At 41.4% G+C, this 26,055-nt stretch overlaps 1 protein-coding gene and 1 long non-coding RNA gene across 5 annotated transcripts in view; one reads left to right on the top strand and one right to left on the bottom strand.

The window, feature by feature from the left end:
- ZRANB3 (zinc finger RANBP2-type containing 3) overlaps positions 1-26,055 on the bottom strand; it is a 303,685-nt gene that overhangs the window by 3,257 nt on the left and 274,373 nt on the right. For all 3 annotated transcript variants that reach the window (XM_002685411.7, XM_005202542.5, XM_059878566.1), the window contains 7 exons: positions 23,186-23,380; positions 19,206-19,288; positions 15,469-15,570; positions 14,179-14,321; positions 4,461-4,571; positions 3,045-3,447; positions 13-144 (listed from right to left, as the gene is read on the bottom strand). In XM_002685411.7, coding sequence (XP_002685457.2) covers positions 13-144; positions 3,045-3,447; positions 4,461-4,571; positions 14,179-14,321; positions 15,469-15,570; positions 19,206-19,288; positions 23,186-23,380 — 1,169 coding nt within the window. The remainder of the gene's footprint in view (positions 1-12; positions 145-3,044; positions 3,448-4,460; positions 4,572-14,178; positions 14,322-15,468; positions 15,571-19,205; positions 19,289-23,185; positions 23,381-26,055) is intronic.
- Positions 4,567-25,168, top strand: LOC132343098 (uncharacterized). 2 transcript variants are annotated; one of them, XR_009491773.1, is made up of 3 exons: positions 4,567-11,300; positions 11,988-12,047; positions 15,670-25,168. It is a non-coding gene; the product is annotated as an uncharacterized lncRNA (long non-coding RNA). The 2 variants fall into 2 exon arrangements; XR_009491774.1 differs by lacking the exon at positions 15,670-25,168 and having other exon boundaries at positions 4,567-10,396; positions 11,110-11,300; positions 11,988-13,613.

Below are 26,055 nucleotides of genomic sequence, written 5' to 3'. Positions count from 1 at the left end.
AGCATCACTGACCTCTCTGTGGCAGACTGTGCAGAGGGTCTGCAGGTTGTCCAGGGAGCACTGCCCTCCTCCACCAGACACGGGCTTGATGTGGTCCACCTGCCAGAAATGCCCTTCCCCTGGGCTTCTTATCATCTCATTAAGCTGTAATAAGAACACAGCATCAGCAGTTTTCAACACACACTGTGGGAACTGTTGGTTCTCAATTGTGCCATCATGTTTACACAGCAAAATCACAGGGAAAAATACATTAGGGTGGTTTTTTATAGCTTTTATTGTGAGTAGGAAAAACCCTCTAGGTTAGCAATTTGAAAGCAATAAAAAAAAATGTCTCTGAAAAAGGTCCCCCCACCCAGTCCCCGCCCCACTTACCCAAACCCATTTTGAAAAAATTACAAGCAAGTATAAAATATCAAGCCTCCTTACAGACTGGGAAAAATCAGTTGCTTATGCACCTTTGAACTAGTTTATATAGTTACTAAAACAAAACTGATAAAAAGATTAGAAATGGAAAACTTCTGAGTATTACTGAACTCAAGTCTTTAATTGTTGACCTAAATGCATGTGTATTTGTACCAATGACAGTTTAATAGTGATCATCTAGAACTTTTGCAATTACCTGAGAACCTCCTAAGTTACATGGACTGGAATCAAATTTCTAGAACAAACTTCTGTAACTTGAATATTCATTTAGAATAAACAAAGATATTCATTTAAAGTAGACATTACCTAGGCCAGTCCTTGTAGACACACTTTATATTTAACCAGTGATGATTGACGTTTAATTGGTATTATTTTAGCATTTGATATAAGGTCACAGCTCACAGCATAGCAGTGTAGATAGAGTTGTTTAAATGGGACAAAGATCAGTGTGAAAGTGGTTTTTATCTCCTTGGTCTTGAACAAGGAAGACTCTATAATCAACTTCATGGCTGCTGGCCATGGGAACCTGTGACACATCTCTGAAGTGCTTTAGGAAAGTTGTCAGGCCCACAGACAGCACAGGGACCTTAACAGTGTCTGGCCCAAGAGCACAGCCCTAGGAGGCAGCAAACTGGAGCAGTAAACGGTCTACCTGAACTCCACTGTAGATGGACTGACTTTCTCTCTTTTATACTGAACTTCCCAACTTTGGTTAGAAGATATATATTGATTTTTCTTTTTGAGGTTGGCATTGTTAGAGGCAATGTCATATGGCAGCCTTGTGCATAAAGCAAGTGGCGTACTCTCAGGGAAAAAACATCCATTTTGGTCGTCTCGTTTGTAACCAAATCTTTTGCCCTGAGCAGTCTCCACTGTGACATTTTGTGATCCAGAAGGTGCTTCTTTATTCTTCCCAAGAATTCTAAATCACTTGGGGCCAGCTTTCTACGTCCTAAACTTACCTCTGGAAAGAATCACCCCTTCTCCCCCTGGTCGTCCCCATCTGTGCCCTGGACCCTGCTTATTCCCTAAGTGCTCCTCTTCTAGACGTATGCTACGTTACTTCTGTATTCTTGGACAGACTAGATGTCCATGCGTCATTTCTTTGTGTCTTTTGGAAGTCTCCACATGGAGGCAGCAGACAGTAACTGGAGTCTGGCTGATGTTTCTGGGATGGGTGTCACATGCCGCTCACCAACTAGACTAGATCTCTCAGGAGCTCTGGATAATGTTAGGGGAATAGTGTATTTCTCTAGCTCTGAAAGTCATGCTACTTCATCTTTGCAGAAATGCTTATTAGTTAATTCAGCAATACTAAGTAAATAAAATTGTAAGATTTTTGCTGGAATTTATCCAATATTTTTGTAGACTCATTTTTTAAAATGAAGCATACTACAAATTTACACATTTTGCTCTAGTTTGAAGTTTAGAGGTGCTTGGATCACAACATTGGAAACCCAACTGAGTTTTGGGAGTCAAAGTGGATACTAAGAATACTGTGCTGAGAAGAGTATTTTATAACAAATTACATTTTACAATGGGATAAACAAATATGAGTTTCTTTCACATTGTAATGAACTACATTTTAGGGATTATCTATTTACCCCTTGTCACTCAATATTAACATCATGAAAAGTGGAATGACCAGACCCTAAGTGCCTCCTAATGCAAAGTGCCATCTGTTAAGATCTCTTCCCAAAATAATCTAATGAGAATCTAGTTAGGGACTTCCAGTGGTTCAGTGGTTAAGATTTTGTCTTCCAGTGCAGGGGGTACAAGTTCGATTCCTGGTGGGGGAGCTAAGAACCCACATGCTTTGAGGCCAAAGAACCAAAACATAAAACATAAACGATACTGTAACAAATTCAGTAAAGACTTTAAAAAATAGTCACATTAAAAAATGTTGAAAAAAGAATCTAATTAAACTTCTAGATCGTATAACCATTATTCAGTAAGTCAGGAAGACAGAGAAACACGTCAAACGACATCATGAGGATACAGGTCCAAAATGTGGACCACACACAAATCCAGAATGTGGGAAATCCTACAGGCAAATGACCAGGTTTCTTCAACAATCAGTGGTGTAAAAAAAGGAAAGGGGTTATATTACAGATTAAATGAAACATAAGAGGTATAATGACCAAATGCAATGTGCAGGTCATATTTTGATCCTAATTTGAACAAAGCAATTGTAAAAAGGCATTTTTGAGATCATCTGGGAAACCAAACATGGCCTTATTGTAACTGGAATTATAATTATGTTGGGTGTGATCATGGATATTGGGCTATGGGTTTATATTTAAAAGAGAAAGACAAAGGGGAGGGAGAAAGAAAGTCTTCATCTGTGAAAGGTATATAATGAAAGTATCTAAGGGTGAAATGAAATGCTGTATGAGATCTACTTTAAAATAATTCCAGGAGAGAAGAAGAATCGAAGTGAGGGAAACATGAAATGAATAGCAAAATGTTGGTAAAGTCGGTTGACAGGTGTGTGGGTTCATTATTCTGCTTTTGTAAATGTTTCTGAGAATTCCCATACTAAAAATGTTTTAAGAAGAAAATTAGTCAATATTCATCACTCAGTACAATGCTGTCTTTATCAGTCAGTGATTAAAACTTACCTGTTCTAATGGGAGCTTTGAGGTCCAGGTAGCATCCAGAAGACTCTTCCTCTGACTTTTAGGGGCATCTCTCAGACGTAAAAAGAGTTCTTGTGCATTCAGATTACACAGCTGACACACACCATGTTCAATTTCAAATACTTTGGCTCGCAGGTAACTATTATTAGATCGAATCCAAAACTCCTCCTGACATTTCAGAGAACAGAACCGTGAATCCCAAGCATCTGCTTTACGCTCTTGCTTAGTTTGGCAAGTGGGTTGCTGACAGCGAAGGCAAAGTGGATTTCCTTCGTTATCCACAGCCTGCAAATAGCCTTTGGATGTAGAAGCCTTCAGAATGAGATCACCTTGGGCTGTGCAGGGATTTAGAAATGGGACACATTCTCCACCTTCAAGAAATTCTCTAGAAGGGGCAAAACATTGAATAGGTAATTAATTAAGGCTCACTCTATTTTAAATCATTGTTACTTCATTTACAGGTCTTCAAAGTTTCTGTGCTGACAAACAGTAAACACAGGGCACGCAGATTCTGCGATCCACTGTGGAGACGAAATAGTAATAGCTATAGTCGGCACTCTGTTACACTCCAAGGAAAAGAGAGGATGGTGTGTTCAGAAAAATTAATTTGAATACAAATACGCTGTCTCTCTTTGGAACTTAGATGTCTTCAAGTTACACAGACTCTGAGGCGTCTGGAGAAGATGGAAAATGAAAAGTTAGAAAATCCTTCTTCAGTCTGGGAAAAGACAGGCTGCCCTGCTCACTCAATGTGTTGGGTCACACACTTCATTAGGACCAGGAGGCCATTACCAAGATTTCCATGAACATCTATCTGAATATTGCTGGCCTTCGGGAGACAGACTGTTCACATCCATTCAGTGACAGAACCAGGGAACCAGCAGTGCTGACAGGAATTAGAACGGGAGACTTGCTACATGTGCCTCCTACAGGTAAACTCAGACAGAATTAAAATTAGAGATGAAACATGGCAGGACATAAGCTCACTTTGTTAAACTAAAGGAAAAGGTACATTACTCAAGAATGTTGGAAAGTCCTGCATGGGAATTACAATAGCTACTTTGCTGTTAGAAGTGTTAAAAGAAAAACTTTTTATGATAGAAAGAACTCAAGACTGGGGGGCAGAGCCCACATTGGACCTCAGGACTAGTATCTGGTAGCCTGGGGCACGTCTTATAACCCACTTGGCCTCAGGTACCTTCTTGATCTCTAATTTCTAAGATAAGGGCATCAGGAGCCTCGCAGCGTTGCTAGGACAGAAGAGCTATTACATTGTGAAAGCTTTTTGTAACGTGTAAACTGGTCACACAGTGGTAAACTATTGTTATAGAAATTAATACATTCATTTAAAGAAAGAGTCTTAGTACCACTACGCCTGACAAGTAAAAAACCTCTTACTTTGTAGAAGGGTCCCCTGGCTTGGGCCCCTTTGTGATCAGTCGGACATGGCCCCCGTCATTCTTCACCTTGTCCATCGAGGCTGCAGCAACATCTTCTTTCGTTATATATCTGAAACAAATACACATGAAGTGGATGTCCTTTAAGAGTTTCTCTATTTCATGTTCACATTGCTCCTTGCAAAAGCAGTAGGAGAAAAAGGAATATATAAGTCTATTCACCGTGCTAATACTTAAATTAGGGAACAGGAGTTTCTTCCTCTACATTGGTCCCCACGTGTGCTAAACACATCCTCTTTGTGCCAAATAAGTTTTCTGAAGATTTATTTTTCTAAGAAATTCAAGAGTCAGTCAATATCCTTTGGACCAATTTTCACCCACGGGAAAAAAGGAGTGGGTGTGGGAATAAGAAGTGATCAAATTCATGTACCACTGACAGCCGTAGGTAAACTGCTTGCCAAGCCATGCCGAGCATCTCCAACTGCATTTTTACCTCCTCTTGGCCTTCTCTTCAAGGCTCCTCATTCACCTTAATCAGTTATAACAGTGTAGCATCGTATTTGGATAAAGTTATTCTCTTTAATCAGGTTCAATCACATTGTGTATAATCTCAAGGTTGTTTCCATTATTATCAGCTCATACAGGGTTTATGGAATCCTCCACTGACATAAAGCCACTTTTGATGAGGGATTCAGAACCTTATTACACAACACTATCAATACCACATAATGGTTTAGGGACTGGAAGGAGAGAGGAAAGTTACTTCAATTACAGGTGATGGGGGATTTTAAGTAGGTGAAATGCAATTACCCAATTAATTCCTTCTAATTAGCATGGCCTAGTTTCTCGAGTGGTTTACAGTTTTCTTTAAAAATTGCAGTTTTCTTTAAAAATTACTCTAAACGTGCATTTCTTCATATTCTCAAATACTTCATTTGGTAACTTGACAATAATACCAAAGTTAAATCACAATGGAATTGTGCAGTTTATAGGTAAATTTTTTTTAATTGCTTTTATATTGTTAAAGTATATTTAATAATTAACAGATTCCCTTTCTATAAAGTATGGTATTTTTGATTAGGTGATACAAATGCATATTTCAGAATTTTAAAGGCACACACTTCTGTATGTGGTGAATAATAAGCCTCCCTTCCATTCCCATCATTTTCTCCCCACTTCCCCAAACTACATCTTTTGCCAGCTTTCAATACATCCTTTTAGAAACAGTTCATTTTTTTTTTTTTTTTGTAAAGGTGTATAACTTTAATTTGGGGGCTTCCCTGATGGCTCAGTGGTAAAGAATCCACCTGCAATGCAGGAGACACAGGAGACATGGGTTTGATCCCGGGGTCGGGAAGATCCCCTGGAAGAGCAAATAGCAACTCACGCCAGTATTCTTGGAAAATCCCATGGACTGAGGAGTCTGGTAGGCTACAGTCCACGGGGCCACAAAGAGTTGAACACGACTGAGCACAGGAGCATGCATACCTTTCTTTCTTTGTATTTTTATGGTCATATAATTCACATATCATAAAATGTACCATTTTAAAGTTTACAATTCAGTGCATTTTAGTACATTCACAACGCTGTAACATCATGATTATCTAATTACAGAACATTTTTATAACCCCAGAAAGAAACCCATAGTCATGAGCAGTCACTCTCCAGTATATTTTTTATTTTTAAAGACAAATAAATGGGACCTAATTAAACTCGAAAGCTTTTGCATGACAAAGGAAACCATAAACAAGATGAAAAGACAACCCTCAGAATCGGAGAAAATATTTGCAAACTAAGCAACCAACAAGGGGATTAATTTCCAAAATATACAAAGAGCTCGTGCAGCTCAGTATCAAAAAAACCACAAACAACCCAATCAAAAATGGGCATAAGATCTAAATAGGCATTTCTTCGAAGAAGACATACAGATGGCCAAGAGGCACATGAAAAGATGCTCAACATCACTAATAATTAGAGAAACGTAAATCAAAACTACAATGAGATACCATCTCACACTGATCAGAATGGTGTTTATCAAAAAATAATCTACAACAATAAATGCTGGAGAGGGTATGGAGAAAAGGGAACCCTCATACACTGTTGGTGGGAATGTGGAGAACAGTGTGGAGGCTCCTTTAAAAAAAATAAAAACAGAACTACCGTACGACCTTAGCAATCCCATTCTTGGACATATACCGGGAGAAAACCATAACTCCAAAAGATACATACATGCCAGTGTTTACTGCAGCACTATTTACAGCAGCCGGGACATGAAAGCAACCTTATGTCCATCAGCAGAGGAATGGATAAGAGGATGTGGTACATATATACAATGGAGTATTACTTAACCATATAAAGGAAAAAACCTGCCATTTGCAGACACAGATGGACCGAGAGACTGTCATACAAAGTGAAATAAGTCAGAAAAAGAAATACCGTATATAAATGCATATAGGTGGAATCTAGGAAAATGGACAGATGAACCTATTTGCAAAGCAGAAATAGAGACACAGATGTAGAGAACAAACATGGACACCAAGGGAGGGGGAGAGGGGGTGGGATAAATTGGGAGATTGGGATAGACATATATTTACTATTGGTACTGTGTATAATATAGATAACTAATGAGAACCTTCTGTATAGCAGAGAATTCTACTCAGTGCTCTGTGGTGACCTAACTGGGAAGGAAATCCAAAAAAGGCTATATGTATGTGTATTAATATAACTGATTGACTTTGCTGTACAGCAGAAACACAGCATTGTAAAGTAGCTATACTCGAATAAAAATTAAAACGAAAACAAAAGGTAGAATAATATACACTAATCTTCACCTTGCTCTTTTTGCCTAAAGATACATTCTTGGAGATCTTTCCATATTAGCACACATAAGATTGCTCTATACTTTTAATGGTTTCATGTTATTTCATTATCTAACTAGTCTCTGATTAATGCCCATTTAGGTTATTCTAGACTCTGCTATCCTAAATAATGCTGTAATAAACAGTCCTATCCCAAATATCCCTATTTTCTATACAAGAACTATCTGTAGAATAAATTCCCTGAAGCAGACTTGCTAAGTCAAAGATCTTGGGTGCTCTAAGTTTGGATAGATTTTGACACATTGTTCTCTTCTGGGATGGTACCAATTTATACAGTGCTCAGTTGTACTCTTGCCTGGAAAGTCCCATGGACAGAGGAGTCTGGTGGGCTGCAGTCCATGGGGTCGCTAAGAGTCGGACACTACTGAGCGACTTCACTTTCACTTTTCACTTTCATGCACTGGAGAAGGAAATGGCAACCCACTCCAGTACTCTTGCCTGGAGAATCCCAGGGACAGGGGAGCCTGGTGGGCTGCTGTCTATGGGGTTGCACAGAGTCAGACATGACTGAAGCGACTTAGTGGCAGCAGCAGCAGAAGTTGTGCCTGACTCTTTGCGACCTCCTGAACTGTAGTCTGCCAGGCTCCTCTGACCTCTTGCCTCTAAAAATTCCCCTAAGGAGTTTTCCAAGCAAGAATACTGGAGTGGGTTGCCATGCCCTCCTCCAGGGGATCGTCTCGACCCAGGGACCTACATCTCCTGCACTGGCAGGTGGATCTTTTACCACTGGGAGGCCCTACCAATTTATAGACCCCACCAGCAGTGGAGGACAGTCCCTCACACTTTCACTAGCACAAGCGAAAGCAGTTAAAATGTCTCTGCCAACAGTGACTGGTCTGCTGTTATAGCTTTAAATTTTAATTTCTCCTATTAAGAGGAATGATGACTATCTTTTCACATGTTTGCATTTCTACTTGTGTGTCTTTCTTAAAGCAAAAAGAGATCAGAGTGAATTCTTTTAGTATTCTTTAACTTGCCCTTTTAGCTCCTAAATTCCCCCTACACACACACACACACACACACCCCATTTCTTCAATCATTTTATTCCCTCCACAAAAGCATTTTGCTAAAGTATTCCAGCAGATTCTAAATGAACTTAAAAGCTTCCTAGCTTTGAGGGGCAATGAGATATTAAGCCTTGCCTTTGGTATTATTCAATGTTTAAAAGCTTAGAAACTTAATTCAGTAACTTTAAAAGATGCTGAGAAATTTATTCAGAGATTTAAGAACTAAAAATAACCTCTGGCTTTCCTACGAGACGTTTAAGTACAAATGTTTGGAAACTACAAGAAACAGATCAACCAGCCTCACAGTGGGTTTGTTGACAACTTTTCAAACGTAGTTGTGTTACCAATATTTAATTTTCCATTGAGGTTTGCTCAGTTCATAAGCATACCAACTCTCAAACGGATTATGGTGAATCCCAATTTTGACAAATAGTGAAGGAAGAAGTCTCCTGAGGAATTCTGGGATGAGGACGGTCATGGAAGATGGACCACGGAAGTTTTGCAATGAGAGAGGAGTGAGTTGGAAAGCGGCCTGCACCAGTGAGAACGGTGCTGGGCTCAAGGCTGCCAACCTGACCGGCTATGGCTATATGGTAAAAAGTTGGTATTCTAAACCCACAGGTTTCCAACTGAATCACGCCTGCCGTCCAACAAGTGGGAACCCACTTAGGAACCTATACAATGGCTGGTGATACTGGCTTTTAGAGTAAGCCGCTCAAAAGCTGACTGCAACCTCTGAGCTTGGGTGTAGCCTGCAAACAAGTGGACAAATAATCACTCTGGGAGACCTAGTTATTGCTTCTGGGAGAATTCCCCAAAGTAATATATCTTTGTCTGCATTCTGAGGCTAGTCCATCTTTTCAGAGATGACTCCTCTAATCTCCTGCCTATTCTAAAATATGGCTGTTAGTGTGGCAGCTGAGCCAATACAGGGATCTAGTGAGTGTAGTTTCTAGCGTAACACTTCTCTCTGTCTCCACTAAGCCTGATGTTTCCAAGACAGCTGCCTCTCTGGTATAGTTTCTCTGGAAAGAAAACTATATTTTCTTGGGCTCCAAAATCACTGTGGATGGGGACTGCAGCCACAAAATTAAAAGACGCTCTTTGGAAGAAAAGCTATGTCAAACCTAGATAGTGTATTAAAAAGCAGAGACATCACTTTGCCAACAAAGGTTTATATAGTCAAAGTTATGGTTTTTCTAGTCGTTATGAAGGGATGTGAGAGTTGGATTATAAAGAAGGCTGAGTGTCAAAGAATTGATGTTTTTGAACTGTGGTGTTGGACAAGACTCTTGAGAGTCCTTTGGTCTGCAGGGAGATCAAACCAGTCAATCGTGAAGGAAGTCAACCCTGAATATTCATTGGAAGGACTGGTGCTGAAGCTGAAGCTCCAATACTTTAGTCACCTGATGTGAAGAGCGGCCTCACTGGAAAAAACTCTGATGCTGGGAAAGATTGAGGGCAAGAGGAGAAGAGGGCAACAGAGGATGAGAAGGTTGGATGGCATCACTGCCTCAATGGACAAAATTTGAGCAAACTCTGGGAGATCGTGAAGGACAGGGAAGCCTGGCCTGCTGCAGTCCATGGGGTTGCAAAGAGTCAGACACGACTTAGCAACTGAACAGCAACAGAAGGTAAACTGGCAGGACGGTGAGAGGGCGAGGCATCCAGCATCTGCCTGTTCCCCACACAGACTTCCATTCAGTGCTCTTGTGTTGCCCCTTTTACACCTGCTCTCAGGGAGACACACTTCAGTTCACTGCGACAAGGGTTCTGCAGCCAGAATCAGCATGCTTCCTCTGTCTTCACCCTCTGCGGAAGCATGTGTTTCATTTTCCTGGACATAAGTCCATGTCCCTGGAGCCCTCTCTCCCACCTCTCTCTCATTAGTGACCAAGGTCTTTGGATCTGTCTCCTCATTCTCTCTCCTCCATTCCCATTTCTAATGCCTCAGTATAAGCCCCTATCTTTTTTTCCCAGGTCAACTGTAATTTAAAGATATCTCTGTCTAGGAGTCCCATCTCCTGATACTCAATTGAACACTCACCCAGGTAATGTTGCAAAGGGATTTTGCAGATGTAATTAAGGTTACTAATCAGTTAACCTTAAGAAAGGGAGCAATCCCCCCCCCCCAAAAAAAAACCCAAAACAAAACAGAAAGGGATTAATTCGAAGCATGAGAAGTATTTGACACATCATTGCTGATTCTGAGACATAGGGGCCTATGTGCTAGAACTAAAAAAAAAGCTTCTAGAAGCAGAGGGTAGCTCCCCTGTCAATAGTCAGCAAAGAAAACAAAGTCCCACAGCCAGAAGAAACTGAATTCAGTCAAAAACCTGAATAAGTGTGGAAATGTATCCTTCCCAGACTATCATTAAGAACCTAGCCAGCCAGTATCTTTTTTTCAGTCTATAAAATCCAGAGCAGAGAAACAAGTAGGGTCAACTCAGACTCCTGACTTAAAAAATTGAGAGATAATAAATTCCTGTTACTTTAAGCTGCTAAATTTGGGGTGATTTGTTAGGGCGGCAACAGGAAGCTAATGCCACTCGTCTCCCACTTCAAGTCTTGCCCTTTCAATCTAATCTTCCAACTGGGGCCAGGGGGAGCTCTTACTAAATACAAATCTGACCACTTACTCCACTGCTTTTTAACACAGCTTTATCTTTAATATATCACCTACATATAATATTTATAAATAATACTGTGTATCTGACTTAGGCTTGTACTGATTTTATGACTTTTGCTTTTACACCCTGACCAGCTGTCTTTCTTAGGCGGTGCTTCCATGTCTGCTGGAGAAGAAATAACAGGATGCGTTAGAAGTGGCTAGAATGAGCTGTAAATTCAGTTAAGAAGGGAACTATGATTGTGTAAAGAGAAGACCATACTACTATGGTTACAAAAATGGAAAGAAGGAGAGGACTGGAAGAAGTATTGAGAAAAACAAAATAGGTATGTTTTTTGTTATATGTGTGTAGGTGTGTGTGTATGTACATTTTTATATAAAGTAATACATAGTCATGGGAAAAGCCAACCAGTACAAAAAAATTGAGGCAAGAGTCCAAAACAGGCAGCTCATGGATAAATACAACTTGTCGAAGGGCTTTACATGACTCATACAGTGTTTAATTTTTAAATCTAAACTTGTGTGACGTTATATAGGTTATTACTTTCTAATTTGCTATAGTTTTACCCCTTACCCCATCCTTTTCTAGTTTTACACCTGACCTCATTCATTCATGTATGGTTCCTTGCTTTATTTTTAGTCACATGAGTCTGTAATCCCAGCGGGAAGTATATAGTCCCTACAATCTTCACAAATCCCCTAATCATATGGTCTAGAGTCAGATTTCGCAGCAGTGGCACCAGTGACATTGTGAAACAGGTAACTGTTTGGAAGAGTGGCCCTGTTCACTTCAGGATTTTTGGCAGTACCCCAGGTCTCAGCTGTATCCCCTAATCATGAAAATCTAAAAAATTACCCCTAAGATTGCAACCACAGAAGAAACTGCCTCCAGCTGACAACCATGTGTTAGAAAAACCTCTGACACCAGTTCCTAAGCTATCTTCCCCAACGCTGTGTTGCTAATAGCAATTACATATATTTGTGTCTCCATCCTTTTTTTTTTTTTTTTACAGGCCTCCCAAGTGGCACCAGTGGTAAAGAATCTGCCTGCCAATGCAGGAGATGTGGGAGATGTGAGTTCAACCCCTGGGTCGGCAAGATCCTCTGGAGGAGGGCATGGCAGCCTACTCCAGTATTCTTGCCTGGGAAATCCCATGGGCAGAGGAGCTTAATGAGCTTTGCAGTCCACGTGGCTGCAAAGAGTTAGACAAGACTGAGTAACTGAACACAACAACCTTTTTATACACTTATTTTTACCCTTAACGATTTTCCATGTTCTCACATATGATATTTTGAGACAGCAGAAGAGGTCTTCACAGTATAAGGATTTAATGTACTTAACCAACGGTATTGGATACAGTTAATGGATTTCTGTCACTCGTGCATAGAAAAAGCTAGAGATGATAAAAATGCTAGATGTGAGGATGAAGAGAGATTACAGGTATATGAAGAAACAAGAGCTAAAGAAAGGGCCTTTTCCTGCCAATAGTGCTGCTTGGTTTGGTGCTTTGTGATCTCTTCCAAAACGAGAGCTGGGCTATAGAACAGCTGCCCGCTTTTCCTGAGTATCTTTGCTTCACGCTGACAAAGAGTCTACAGAGACTGGGGATTTCAGATCACACAAGGGGATGTCTCTGTGAGGCAAAGATGGTGCTGCTGTTGCTGCTGAGAAAGGAAACAGAGTGTGTACAGATTTGAAAGGCAAAGTGCCTCGTGAGAAATGCTGGCCTGGAAGAAGCACAAGCGGGAATCAAGATTGCTGGGAGAAATATCAAAAACCTCAGATATGCAGATGACACCACCCTTATGGCAGAAAGTGAAGAGGAACTCAAAAGCCTCTTGATGAAAGTGAAAGAGGAGAGTGAAAAAGTTGGCTTAAAGCTCAACATTCAGAAAACGAAGATCATGGCATCTGGTCCCATCACTTCATGGGAAATAGATGGGGAAACAGTGTCAGACTCTATTTTTTGGGGCTCCAAAATCACTGCAGATGGTGACTGCAGCCATGAAATTAAAAGACGCTTACTCCTTGGAAGAAAAATTATGACCAACCTAGATAGCATATTGGAAAGCAGAGACATTACTTTGCCAACGAAGGTCCGTCTAGTCAAGGCTATGGTTTTTCCAGTGGATATGTATGGATGTGAGAGTTGAACTGTGAAGAAAGCTGAGCGCCAAAGAATTGATGCTTTTGAACTGTGGTGTTGGGGAAGACTCTTGAGAATCCCTTAGACTGCAAGGAGATCCAACCAGTCCATTCTAAAGGAGATCGATCCTGGGTGTTCTTTGGAAGGAATGATGCTAAAGCTGAAACTCCAGTACTTTGGCCACCTTGTGCGAAGAGTTGACTCATTGGAAAAGACTCTGATGCTGGGAGGGATTGGGGGCAGGAGGAGAAGGGGACGACAGAGGATGAGATGTCTGGATGGCATCACCGACTCGATGGACGTGAGTTTGAGTGAACTCCGGGAGATGGTGATGGACAGGGAGGCCTGGCGTGCTGCGATTCATGGGGTTGCAAAGAGTTGGACACGACTGAGGACTGAACTGAACTGTCATGATGAAGGTGAAACAGTTACAAACCTGAGATATTCAACCTTTCCTATTACTTTGTTTCCAACCATGGGCATGATAATTGCCACCTTCCCCTAGTAGGGGCTTCCCAGGTGGCGCAGTGGTAAAGAACCTGCCTGCCAGTGCAGGAGACACAAGAGACATAGGTTCGATTCCTGGGTTGGGAAGATACCCTGGAGGAGGAAATGGCAACCCACTCCAGTATTCTTGCCTGGAAAATCCCATGGACAGAGGCGCCTGGTGGGCTACAGTCTGTGGGGTCACAAAGAGTTGGACGCAGCTGAGCACACATGCACAGCTTACTTGGGTGGTGGAATGTCAAACAGAAGCAGCTACCACGCTGTATCGCACCCAAGACTCACGTCCCAAGGGCACGATCAACCTGTGAGTCTGGCCTCTCTCTTGATGAGCAGGACTCATAGTGAGTAAGATCCAGACACTTTGATTTTCCCCAGCAGATGTGACCAAATTCACAAAATATCTAATTATGTTGCTACAAAATACGCTGTCTTTTTATGTATTCTCTTAATCCATCAGAATTTTGTCAGTGGTTACATAAAATGTCTGACACTCCTGTGGAAATAACTATGACAAACAATAAAATACGAAATGAAGACAGACAACTCATACCTCTTAGTACTGTTTTGTTTGGTTTGCTGCTTTGCGATCTCTTCCAGAGCCAGAACTGGGCTGCGGAACAGCTGCCCGCTTTTCTTGATTATCTTCTGCTTCATGGCAGTTAGACTACTCCATTCTCGAACAAACCTCAAGATCTGGCGGAAAATGAGATAATGAAAAGAGTGTACAGCTCGCCAGGCATCTTCCTTTGAAAGCGAGGCTACGTATAGCATCTGAAAACGGATGTTTTATCATAACCCCAAACAGGCTTTGAGTCTCACAGTTTAAGGTTTTCTTCAGTTTGATGCAGTTTTCCTACCTTTGTTGTGAACCATCTACGGCCAGTTCTGCAGAGGTCACTTCCAAGCCATCAGCTGTCTATAGACACCATTTAGGACACTCAGCACATGTCCTTCATGCACAGAGACCAACAGCAATAACGTGCTCGCTGACACCAAAAGCGCACATACCCCAACGGTGGCCGAGGCAAAACTGGATTCTGGGGACAGTGGATCTTTGGTGGTGACAACGCAATATCTGGGCATCGTTTGTACCTGACTGCCTAAACTCTCACGGGAAAAAAGCCATCAATAATAAATCTGGGACATTTTATTAGGGCTGCTGTTACTTATTAGTCAGTTATACATAATTGGCTATTTTCTGGTAATCTGAGCATCAGCATTAGATGACACCAAAGAAAACAGCTCATAGCTACTTTTTCTTTTAAGATGGGTGTAGCCGACCAAGGCCAATGTTTTCATTTCTGCTCAAATGCAAAAACATAATCACTGTATTCTTGTAAACAGCACCATGCTGCATGCTGGCTCAGCCCCCACACACGCTGACCCTCCTTAGCAGTGAAGATCAATCAGCACAGATCAGAACTAAGGCCTCCCCAGCAGGTACATGGCCTGTGGCTGCTTCCCATAAGGAATGGAGTCCCCCCACATGGTGTTATCCCTGCTCTCAGAGCTTGTCAGTGTTAGAACTTAACCTACAAAGATAAAGTGTGATTCTGTCAGACACCAACCTCACAGCTGCTAATCCTGTGAATGAGGAAATAAATGACGTGAGGATGAGTCTATCCACAGAAACAGCAACCTGAGGTGTGATCGTTCGCCAGGCTAACAGATTTCACATTTATCCTGGTAATTCATAGGCACTGCCTGGACTGATTAAAGTGCACCCAGTGATCTGACTGCAGCAGGCCACAAGCTGCTCTGCTTTTATCAAACTCAAAAATGGTCTTTAAAATTACTCAACAAATTTTCATTCAGAACAAATGTGCAGGATGGTTCTTACCAGGGAGCGATTTTGTTTCAGCTGAAAGCTTGCTGGTAAATCTTCCCACAGGTCTAATTTTATATCCAAAGGAATGAAATTACAGTTCATCTGGTTTCCATCCTGATTATAGATGAGGAAGGCAGTATTAATCCATTTTGTCTGTAGGCACTAATAATTATTTTAAAAGTAAAGAATGCTATTATTGCATTTCATGCCCAGTCTTCTAAACTGATAAACTGAAGCAGCTCATTCCAGACAAGATTCCACCCGTACTGCCCCCACTGAGAGGATACGGAGCCCAGGAAGGGGCCAGGCCCTCTGAGAGCCCCCACTACATTTGGTCTAAGGGTAAGCCATACCATGTAGAGAGGTGTCATCAGTCGAACATGAAGTATTTTTTTTATAAAGCGAAAGAAGAATCTCTGTATATAGAAATCTACTGTATAAACAAAAGTTGAACCCATATTCTGCCTAATTCTCTCAGCCAGAAAGAAACGTTACAGTTACCACAATCACTTTGGGGAAAGAAAAATACACAAAAAGTACTTACATAGTGATTAAAAGTTCAGATGTGTAATTGTTATTCTGGCTGGGGTTCTGGCTGAAGTGAACTCCCATTAGACATGGGGTTCTGGCTGAAGTGACAGTTTAGAGGTATACTACTAACATGACATAAGATGCTAAACATCTGTTACTGCTCTTCCTTTTAAAGAGTGTTCTTTTAGGCACTGAATGGGGGTTTTTATATGAATTTCTGTTTCTAGATTTTATTTCAGGTCTCCTAAGGTGAACAGAAAAGCTTTCTTCTGAACTCTCCTGTAGCTGTGAAAATCCCTGTTGACATTTGACCTGCTTAGTGTCTCCAGTTTGGAAACTTGATTGAATAATGTTTCATGGCAAGGGGATACATAAGTATTTAGAAGAGTGGTAAAAATGCACTCGAGACTGTTGAGAGAGGTCAGGAAGGTGGCTGAGCTGTTTGCTTGGTGGCAGGCACACTGCTTTTCATACTGCTCAGGGGTTCTCGTAGGATGTGAGTTGGACCATAAAGAAGGCTGAGCGCCGAAGAATTGATGCTTTCAAACTATGGGGCTGGAGAAGACTCTTGACAGTCCCTGGGACAGCAAGGAGATCAAACCGGTCAATCGTGAAGGAAATCAACCCTGAATATTCATTAGAAGGACTGGTGCTGAAGCTAAACCTCCAATACTTTGGCCACCTGATGCTAAGAGCCAACTCATTGGAAGACTCTGATGTTGGGAAAGATTGAGGGCAGGAAGAGAAGGGGGCACCAAAGGATTAGATGGTTGGATGGCATCACTGATGCAGTGGACCTGAGTTTGAGCAGAGTTCTGGGAGATGGTGAAGGACATGGAAGCCTGGTGTGCTGCAGTCCATGGGGTCACAAAGAGTAGGACACGACTTAGCAGCTGAACTACAACGAAGGCATGCTCTACCGTCTACCATTTGCAGCTTCTCTCCAGTCTCCAGCAGAGGAGGAAATACCCCGACATGATGATCCAGGATGCAGAGCCTTCACCGTGCACAGTAAGAAGTTTAAGGGCTTCTGAACTTGTGTGTGTGCTCTGCCTGGGGTCTGCCTTCCGGATTCTTGACCTTCTAGCCCCTGGGAGAGCCATTCTCTGTTGTTCTTAGGTGATGGTCTCACAAGGGGCAGGAGGTGGCTCAGACACTCAGACCTGTCTCTAGAGGAGCGGAGGGCTTCTTGGTGCTCCCCGAGTCAAAAGTTCCACATGGCAGACCAAGGCTGAAGCCTTTAAGGGAAACGTGTCCTGCCTATTTTCATTCTTGATGTTGCTCTTGGCAGTGGTCCCACAGTGGAGGCTGTTTGGAGCTTCTGGTATTCATGATCCTAGCCGTCTCCTAATCTTCTAGCAGTATCTTCTAATATTCAGTTAGAACTAGAGATTATTACATGGTACAGCATCTATCTGTATCTAATAATTTGGTTTAGCAGAAAACCCATAATTGAGTTTGGGCAGGCCCAACTTAACTTATCTTTAAAATGACATTATTTCAATAGAATGGCCCATGTGTTTAAAAACTCACAAATCCTATTTTATGACACTTGTAAAGATTAGAAGTTTGAAACTGTAGATCAAGCAAAAGTGTTCATAAATCTCAGTAATTTTTTTTTTCTCAAATACTTATACTAGTGAACCTTGGCCAAAGATTCTCACATGGTCTCCAAGACCCTTTCAGAAGATCCAGAGAGACATAAGTTTTATAATACTAGTGCAACACCATTTGCCTTTTCCACTGTTATTCTCTTAGGAATGTCCAGGGAAGTTTTCCACGCAGAGGCAGATCTGAGAATCCCACTGTCTTCTATTATGACTTCAGGAGAAACTGCTAAAGATGTAAAACAACGCCACTCTTCTCACTAAACATTGTTTTGGAAATTATTTTTCACAGAGATATGCTTCTTATATAAGTATACAGTGGATTTATTATTGCTAGTTTGTTAATTACTGTTTATTCCTTTATTTTTGGTTGTGCTTGGTCTTCGCTGCTGCGCCAGGCTTTTCTCTAGATGTTGGGAGCTGCTCTTACGGGCACAGGCTTCTCACTGTGGCGGCTCCTCCTGTGGCGGCTCCTCCTGTGGCAGAGCACAGGCTCCAGGCGCATGGGGCTCAGTCGCTTCAGCGCGCGGGCTTGGCGGCTGACGCTCGCAGCCTCTAGAGCGCTTGTGGGCTCAGTAGTTGTGCAGCACAGGCTTAGCTGCCCCACGGCATGCGGGATCTTCCTGGCCCACGGATTAAACCCGTGTCCCCTGCATTGGCAGGCGGATTCTCATCCACTGCACCACCAGGTAAGCCCTGTTACTGCTAGTTTCACGTGGATAAATATTTTAAAGTGTTTCTATTTTAATTTCACAAGAGATATAACCCACATGGGGTTTCCCTGGTGGCTCAGTGGTAAAGAATCTATCTACCAATTCAGGAGACATGGGTTCCATCCCTAGGTTAGGAAGATTCCCTGGAGAAGGAAAGGGTAACCCACTCCAGTATTCTTGCCTGTAAAATCCCATGGACCAGAAGCCTGGTGGGCTATGGCCCATGGGGTTGCAAAAGGTCTTTGGGTCCCCAACAAATTTTAGGAGTGCTAAGAGGTCCTGTGACTGAAAATTTTGAGCACTGCTAACTCAGGCCATGAGCAGTCATATTATTAAAGCTTCCTAGAGTTACTCAACCCACTCCAGTGTTCTTGCCTGGAGAATCCCAGGGACGGCGGAGCCTGGTGGGCTGCTGTCTATGGGGTCACACAGAGTCGGACACGACTGAAGCGACTTAGCAGCAGTAGCAGAGTTACTCAGCATGTGTAGGCAGGCTTAGGCTTCTGTGAGAATCCTACTGCTGCTGTTGCTGCAGGATCAGTGCAGGAGGCGACTCGGAGTGAGAGTTCACCAGGGCCAGGCACTGTGCTAATGGCCTCCCAGGAGTTAGCTTATTTTGTCCTGGCAATGACCACTCCATATTTTACAGCTGAGGAAACAGGCACAAGATTCCACAGGCAGTAACAGATCTGAACCTAGGCACCCTGGCCCTAGAGTCTGCACTCTAACTACGAAGCTGTTTGCCACTCTTTGTCTTTAGATTTAACAGAGGAATCTGAGAATTAGCTTTAAGTAGGAAAAGAACTCACTACCCATCTCACTGCTAATAAAATTATCTCCATTGGAACATGAAAAAAGGAAGCCTTGGGTATGTTTCCAGAATCCACATGATGCCTACCTTAGTATAGACGTGAATCCGGTCAGTATTCTTACTTGCACAAAACATCAGGGTATCATACACTGGCCAGTTCTTCAGCTGTTCTAATGAAGAAGATAAAAAAGAACCTGAAGGCATATCTACCCTCTACCCAGAACAGCTTACTTTAATCCTATGTGGGTTAGGATAATGAAAGAGTTTTATCAAATATATCAGCACACTGAACAAAGAACATGTACCTGGGCATGAAGTAAACATGGCAGGTGATCTCAGAGCTACTGGTTTACATGGTGACCAGTTGCTTTGGAACTTTTACTAATGACCCAACAAGAAAAAAAAACGAAATTCAGCATTTGCTTTATAAAAGATAAGCATTAGGCATAAGGGAGAATTTCTTACCCTGAAAGAGTCCCTATCAGTCTTGAAAGAGTCTAGAATCTATTCCTATTGCTACAGAGGGTTTAAGTTGAGACCGAATGAACACCATTTTGATTATCCGCAGCAAGACTACCATGTCGAGGGCCACTTAAATGACTGATGCCTTATGGCCTGGTGCCTCACATTCACAAAAGGAGATGAGTGAACAAGACGTCTTTCTCATCGTCTCTGTTTATTTTTTTCTCAGTCCTACTGACCAATATATTCTGTGGAAAGGATAGGGTTATCCAAGCAGATCTAAATAATAATTAGTTAGCACTTATCAAGCACTAACAATGAGCCTGGTACTGGTCTAAGCACTTATATTAACACCTCTCAGAAACAAGTTGTGCGTCTTACAGAGGAGGGAAGCAAGGCACATCAGTCTGCCCAAGGCCACTGGTAACAGAGCCCAGTAATCTGGCTCCAGAGCCTATGCTCTTAACTTCTGCCATGGTTCCTCAGTGACCCTTTCAAGTATTTTTCCAGATATACAAGTCTATGATTTATTTGCAGTATCATCTATTTGAATATTTCTAATCGAGACATCAGTCACTTTACAAACTTAGACTGTGGATTATCCCCATATTTCATAAATTCAAAAATGCATGCTTTCCCCACACTTGAATATCTCTGAAATTGGCATGTCTTCCAGTCAACAGCCTTGGCATTTTACAACTATGCTTGGCCAGGTGACAGCTGTAAGGTAGTTTTCACTGCCTGGGCATGAGCTTAGTCATAACTACAACACCGTTTTCACTTCGACACTATGCTTGAGATATATGCATTGTCATTTCTGAGTGTTGATTTTGATTACCTTCAAAATGTCTTCAAAATGTTTTACTGTGGTTTGGGATTGAAATGAAAAGTTATCATGTACACCAAAAACTTGCATACAGGATGAGAAAGCATAAATTTGTTATTAAAGAAGCAAACATGCATCGCTGCAGGGATAACCAGTTACTGTGTCATAGCGAAACCGGCAGTTTGTTTCTTTATTTTGGCTGTGCGTCTTCATTGCTGAGCAAGCTTCTCTCTAGTTTTGGCAACTGGGGGCTACGTTCTAGTTGCAGTGCTTAGGCTTCTTATTGGGTTGACTTCTCCTGTGTGGAGCACAGGCTCTAGTCTATGGGCTCAATAGTTGTGGCACAAGGGCTTAGTTGCCCCAGGGCACGTGGAATATTCCCAGACTGGAGATTTAACTTGTGTCCTCTGCATTGGCAGGTGGATTGCTATCCACTACACCACCAGGGAAGTCCCATCTTTTTCTTTCTTAATGTACATAAAGTAAGTGCCTACCATAATCACTGTCTCCAGATTTGAAGAACTGTGGTTAATGCTTAAAGATCAGAAGTCACTCTTTGATAAAAAGCCTTATGAGAACAACTCCAAATCAGCTGATGTTTTTTGGTAACTACTAGTTACATCAAGGAATGTATTTTTCATTTTTTTCATGTAGTATAATTTAATGGTTCCAAACACCAGATAGCATCTTATGAAGATACGGCCTTCCTTCCAGACCCTTAGAATTCCAGTTAGAATGAAGCTGCAATTCCAGAGTGGTATACGTCACTCTGGTTCTAAAAGAGCATATGTGGGTAGAAGCATCTTACTACAATGTCCCTTCTCTTTCTTGTTTTTTAAGGAAATCCATGTCAGTGGGAAGATGTGAAGAATTACACTTTTGCAGCCCAGTGATCTGAGAAGTAAAGAGAGAAAAAAAGAAGAGGGAATAGGTGTAGGGGAAAATACCAGCATTGTTTACTGGATGAGGCCAATGCAAATTTCACCAGCAGAATAGAATTTCTAAAAGTCTAGTGATTTTCGAAAAGAATGTGTAGGTAAAGCTAACATACATCTTCATCAAGGGACCAATTTGTAACTAACAAGCATTTCCTTGCTGTAGATGGAGAGTCTCATGGCCCAGCTGACAACAATTGCCAGTCGCTGATTCTGGGTCTGATGTTTTGTTCACTGACCTGGACACTGTCCGAGAGCAATGGTTTCATCCTCAATGGGGGCACTGTCAGAGTACACACAAGGGAACTAGAGACAAGACGCCTGAGTCCAGATTGTCTACTTAAAGGCCGCTAAAATTAACAGACCTGAACAGAATCTATTGTGAGATAGTTTTGGGAAGACCTTGAGGAATTAAGAGGAAAGGAAAGCTGAGCACAGAAGGAAGATGCCTAGAGTTTAGAAATACTTAATAAACATTTCATTTTAGAGCTATGAATTCAACATGGAATTATATCTATGTTTAACTTCCCTGGTGGCTCAGACAGTAAAGAATCTGCCTGCCGATGGGAAGAGCCCTGGGGGAAGGGAATGGCACCCCATTCCAGTATTCTTGCCTGGAGAATTCCATGGACAGAGGAGCCTGGTGGGCTACAGTCCATGGGGTTGCAAAGAGTTGGATATGATTGAGTGACTAACACTTTTATCTTTTTAGAGCTATGAATCCAACTCTAAACTATATCTATGTTTAACAGCAACTAACTTAAAAACTTTGACAATCCATCCTGAACACTTTGGGGTTGTTATAATGAAACAACAACCTGTTGGTTACTATGGTCACAAACTGAGTAACAAAGAAAATAACCCCACAGTACTCACAATCTTTTGCCAGCTGGCCCATAAAGATTGTGATGGATGACATACAGGCTGGTATTTGCCAACCACTGCAGCCATAAATAATGAATGGAATCAAGGAAAGAAGTAAATAAACCTGAGACACTACATGGTTGGTTGGTCATGATTCACATAGTCTTGAAATTATGTTCCTTAAAAACATTTTACTTAAAAAAACAACAACCCTCAAAACTCAAAATATAAAATATGCTGATTAATTGTAGCCACTTAAAAGAAATTCATGTGTATGGGTTCGTGGTGGTACAGTGGTTTAGAATCCGCCTGCTAGTACAGGGGACACAGGTTCGCTCCCTGGTCTGGGAAGATCCCAGATGCCGCAGAGCAATTAAGCCCGTGCACCACACTACTGAGCCTGTACCCTTGAGCCTGCGCACTGCAACTACTGTGCCCATGTGTTACAGCCTGTTCTCCACAGCAAGAGAAGCCACCGCAACAAGAAGCCTGCACACCACAGTGGAGAGAGGCCCCAGCTTGCTGCAACTAGAGAAAGCCCGCATGCACCAACAAAGACCCAGTGCAACCAAAAATAATAAAAAATAAAAGAAATTCACTTGTAAAGGATGAATGATCTCCTAAGTGGCTGTCAATCATCTGTCAATCTTAAAGCAATCCATGGTGTCCAAAAGAACCCCCAAATATCAAAACCATGCTCTCACTGCAAGAATGGGCCGAGCTTGGTGGAAGCTGGGCAACAGGCCGGAGACAGCACATGTAGCCCGTATGAGTTTAGCTCTCTCTGTAACATCTGAATGCCAACAGCTCTGCTTTTCTAGCCATCTGGTGTTTATGTATGTAGTTACAAATGGTTGGTATTTTTAATATAAAAGGGAATACAAGGAACCTGGAACAAGGTAGTAATCGCAAACCTATTAACAGTGTTCCACGTCTAAGCATATGGTTATTACTTGGATCCTGGAAATGGAAAGACTTACCATCACCTGGCTGGGGGGTGAGTCTGTCTTCACTCTCAGTTGTTGAAATTTCTTCCTTGCTCTTAGCTAATGGTTCAGGTGTTGAATGTGCCAGGACTTGTTTCTCCCCGTCAGAACTAGTCTGAATTTTTTTGGAGGTGTCCTGAGAATCATCTTTCTCGTTTTTGTTTTTATTCTGGGTCTGGTTGAGGCTATCTATTTGTGGAACAAATTTGTACAACAAACAAAATAATTCATGAAAAACAAATAATTTACACTTATATTTAGCTAAAGTCATTGTGTACCCTAAAGCCAGTACAGAAAGTAGAGTTTAAAAATGTCACAGCTAAGTTGTACAAAAAGAAACAAAGTCAGCAACATCTGTTCATTCTTTCTAAATATTTATTGGGGATCACCAAGTACCACTCTAGGTGCTGGAAAGGCAGAGGGAACAAGTCAGAAAGGTCCCTGCTTCCTAGAGATTCCATTCCAAAGGCAGAGATAAACAGGCAAACAGATAGGATCTTTTTTGCTAAAGAGCATACGTGAGTTAGAGGATGGGGTGGGAGGCTCCCTGGAGCTGAGAGCTGCTCAGGGATCTGGGAAGCCTGGCCCCAGGGGGCCTGTATTCTTGACTTAGAGCCTTAGTGTCACTGGAAGCCATTAAAGGGTTGTAAGCACAGGAACGTAATGATCTAAGTTTTTAAAGGCTCCCTCCATCTGCTGTGGAGAGAAGGACCAGCCTCAGGGAGGCTTCAGAGAGATGCTGGTGGCTTCCAGTGTGATGGTAGCAATGAAGATGTAGTGACTGGAATCAAGGCACTTTGTAAAGGTTACACTAGCGGAACTTTATGAAGATGGGAGGACAGGGAAAAATCAAAGATGCTGCCTCCAGGTTTTTAGCACAATGTAGGGAAGACGGGGGAAGAGAAGCTTTGGTGTTAGATGTAGTGACTGTAAATCAAGAATTCCATTTTGGACATGTTAAACTTGAGGTACCCTTTAGACATCCAGGTGGAGATGTTATGTAGGTCACTGCATACATCCAGTCTGGAATTCAAATGAGAGATACAAATCTGGGAGTATGAAGTATAAGATGCAGAGGATAAGCAATAGATGTTAAGAACAAAGCACAAGAGAAATGTTACATACTGACAACTCTAGTGATCAATGCTTTTGAATCGTTGTGCTGGAGAAGACTCTTGAGAGTCCCTTGGCCAGCAAGGAGATGAAACTAGTAAATCCTAAAGGAAATCAACCCTGAATATTCATTGGAAGGACTGATGCTGAAGCTAAAGCTCCAATACTTTGGCCACCTGATGAGAAGAGCCAATTCACTGGAAAAGATCCTCATGCTGGGGAAGATCGAAGGCAAAAGGAGAAGGGGATGACAAAGGGTGAGATGGTTGGATGCCATCACTGACTCAATGGACATGAACCTGATCAAACTCTGGGAGACCATGAAGGACAGGGAAGCCTGGCATGCTGCAGTCCATGGGGTCACAAAGACTCAGGCATGACTTGGTGACTGAACAACAGCAAGTATCCAATGTAAGCAAATTAATGTACTAGCTAATGTACTAGAGACCACTAGTTAACAGCTTTATAAGACTTTCCAGTCCTGTATCCTAATATTGCTCATTTAATGTTTTGAATTCACTGTTTCCTCAAAGTGTTATGTGGCAGGTATTGATTTTAAAATTTAGATGAATTGGAATTCTGCTTTTTAATACTTTGGGGATGCATCCAAATCAAGGTTGTAAATGATTATGTTAAACTGTAGTATTATTAATCTAATAATTATGACTACCAGATATGGTAATATCACTGTTACTTGGAATATGTATTGTTCTTAAATCAGATTGTTTCATATTCACAAAAGGTGTTTTGTTTTTTTAGACTGCTTGACAGTTTGCTTATTAAATCATGGTTCTAGAAATCTTCATTGTTGCTCTTGGTATCATAAAGAAAAATCAGAACTTATAAAACCCTATTAAACCATGATTTTTATTGCTCAGTCATTCAATTTATAGACTTTGTGTGAACTAATATTATTTTGTAGTCATGAGATACTTTATTTTTATTGCCTGTAGCAGTTGGAAATTGAATGAGATAATGCAAATTGTGGGAGATATTATATGGGATAAGCTTGTGGCTCCAATTTAGTTCATAGACAACAGGTGTCCACGTTACAAATATAATCACCCAGATGGCAGACTTGTCAGTTTTGGGAGGAACACCCAGAATCAAAGGAGGAAAGACTCAGCTACTGATTACATTTTCTTTCAGATCAAAATTAAGGCAGAGGAGAGCAAGGCAAGCAGGAAGGAACTGCAGCATTAGAGCTTCTATCTTTGCTGAGACTCTGTTAATGTCAAGACTCTGGAGAATTCACATATGATGGGAAAGTGTGTATAATCATTACACACTTTGATAAGATTTTATTTATAATTTCTTCTAGTTTCCAAAACCATACACTTGGCATTTTTAGTGACCATAAAAATGGTCTCTAAAACTGGAAAAAAAGGAATACTGATGATGATTTTCTTAAGACAACCACAGTTGTTAATAGTCACTTCAAAAATAAAACACCAGCAAGCATATCATATCACGCAAGCAAAACATACTCTGAGGTATGTTTATAATTTCTTTTAAATAGCATGTTTTAGAAAAGAATAAACTCATAAAACAGACGTGAGATTTGGTTTTTAAAAGAAGATCAAGAGAGGAATTTTTATGATTTTTCATGGGAGAAACATGGCACAATAAATATTTCAGTAGGCGAAGAAGCTACACTGGATTCATTCTGCTATTTAAACAAAATAATCTACAATTTCTTTAAAAACAAGTATATTCTACAGAGGAAAGAAAACAGCAGGTCTATGGCTATA

The sequence above is a fragment of the Bos taurus genome, chromosome 2 (assembly GCF_002263795.3).
Source record: "Bos taurus isolate L1 Dominette 01449 registration number 42190680 breed Hereford chromosome 2, ARS-UCD2.0, whole genome shotgun sequence".
In the NCBI taxonomy this organism is placed as follows: domain Eukaryota; kingdom Metazoa; phylum Chordata; class Mammalia; order Artiodactyla; family Bovidae; genus Bos; species Bos taurus.
The sequence above is the reverse complement of the archived record's forward strand: the minus strand, read 5'-3'. Positions and strand labels throughout refer to the sequence as shown.